Source organism: Bison bison, unplaced genomic scaffold, assembly GCF_000754665.1.
Source record: "Bison bison bison isolate TAMUID 2011002044 unplaced genomic scaffold, Bison_UMD1.0 scf7180017857049, whole genome shotgun sequence".
Taxonomy (NCBI): Eukaryota; Metazoa; Chordata; class Mammalia; order Artiodactyla; family Bovidae; genus Bison; species Bison bison.
The window spans coordinates 3,713-4,717 of NW_011487622.1; the positions used below are offsets into that span (position 1 = coordinate 3,713).

At 36.1% G+C, this 1,005-nt stretch overlaps 1 protein-coding gene across 1 annotated transcript in view; it reads left to right on the forward strand.

Moving 5' to 3' along the window:
• Nucleotides 1–238: 238 nt before the first annotated feature.
• The window catches only part of LOC105003168 (oral-facial-digital syndrome 1 protein-like), a 12,466-nt gene continuing 11,699 nt past the window's right edge, over nucleotides 239–1,005 (forward strand). Inside the window, exon 1 of the mRNA XM_010860165.1 lies at nucleotides 239–654. Within this exon, the coding sequence (XP_010858467.1) occupies nucleotides 501–654 (154 nt within the window). The 5' untranslated portion in view covers nucleotides 239–500. The remainder of the gene's footprint in view (nucleotides 655–1,005) is intronic.

Sequence of the window (1,005 nt, forward strand, 5' to 3'; positions counted from 1 at the left end):
CTTGGATTATGAATATCCATAAACACTGACCAATTTCCCTCCCAAGTGTAAGAGCATGCCTGCTTCCCTGCTCCCTTGCCAACACTTAGAGTGCTGAAGATTAAAACTTTGATAATATGTGTATTGAGAAAATATAGTATTTCTTTTGTAGTATTAATTTGCATTTATTTTTATTTTGTTCATGTTTATTTAACACTGAAAATTTTTTCTGTAAACTTTGTCCATGTCTTGCCCTATTTTTCTGTTTTCTTGCTGATGTTAAAAGCTCTTTATGCTATGAAAATTAGTCCTGTCTCCATATTATGGCAAATACTTGTTTTTGGTGTATCATTTGTCTTTTGACTTTGTTATTTCCTGCCTTATATAAGTTCTTAATTTTCATGTTTGATGTCATACTTGGAAAGGCCTTTCCTCAGAAATTATTCTTAAAAGATACATGATGTGAAAAAGATAATGTTATAAAACCAAGATTGCACAAACAGTGTTTGAGCAATAGTTGAATGAAAGAAAGGTGTGAAACAAAACTGTATACATTGTGTCTTTCAGGTTTTCTTATACAATTTCTGAAAGAATTGGCAAAATATCATCAGAATAAAGAAAGTTGCAATATGGAAACTCAGACAAGTTCAACATTTCCTGTCAAAGACTCTCTTGGTAATTGTGATCCTCTTCCATAATTACACTTCTTCCATTTTCTTTTTTCAGTGAAGGTGACGGCCTGATGTACTGTATTATGTATTTGTTGCTTCACTGAGAGGGATGCAGGCTGCTGGTGGTATGTTTTCTGGAATTGTTGCTCATTTTTTCTCAGAAGGACCAGGAACTGCTCTCCAGGGCTGCTCCTTCCTTCTTGACCACCAGGGCTATGCTTTCCACCTCTCACGGGGATCCATAGGCTCACTTCCTTTCTTGTTTGTTGGGTTGAAGCTCTCTTGACTGGGAGGTTCTTCCCTGTGTCTCATGTGACTTTATGTTATAGCCACTAAAGTGGGAAGATCTCAGACT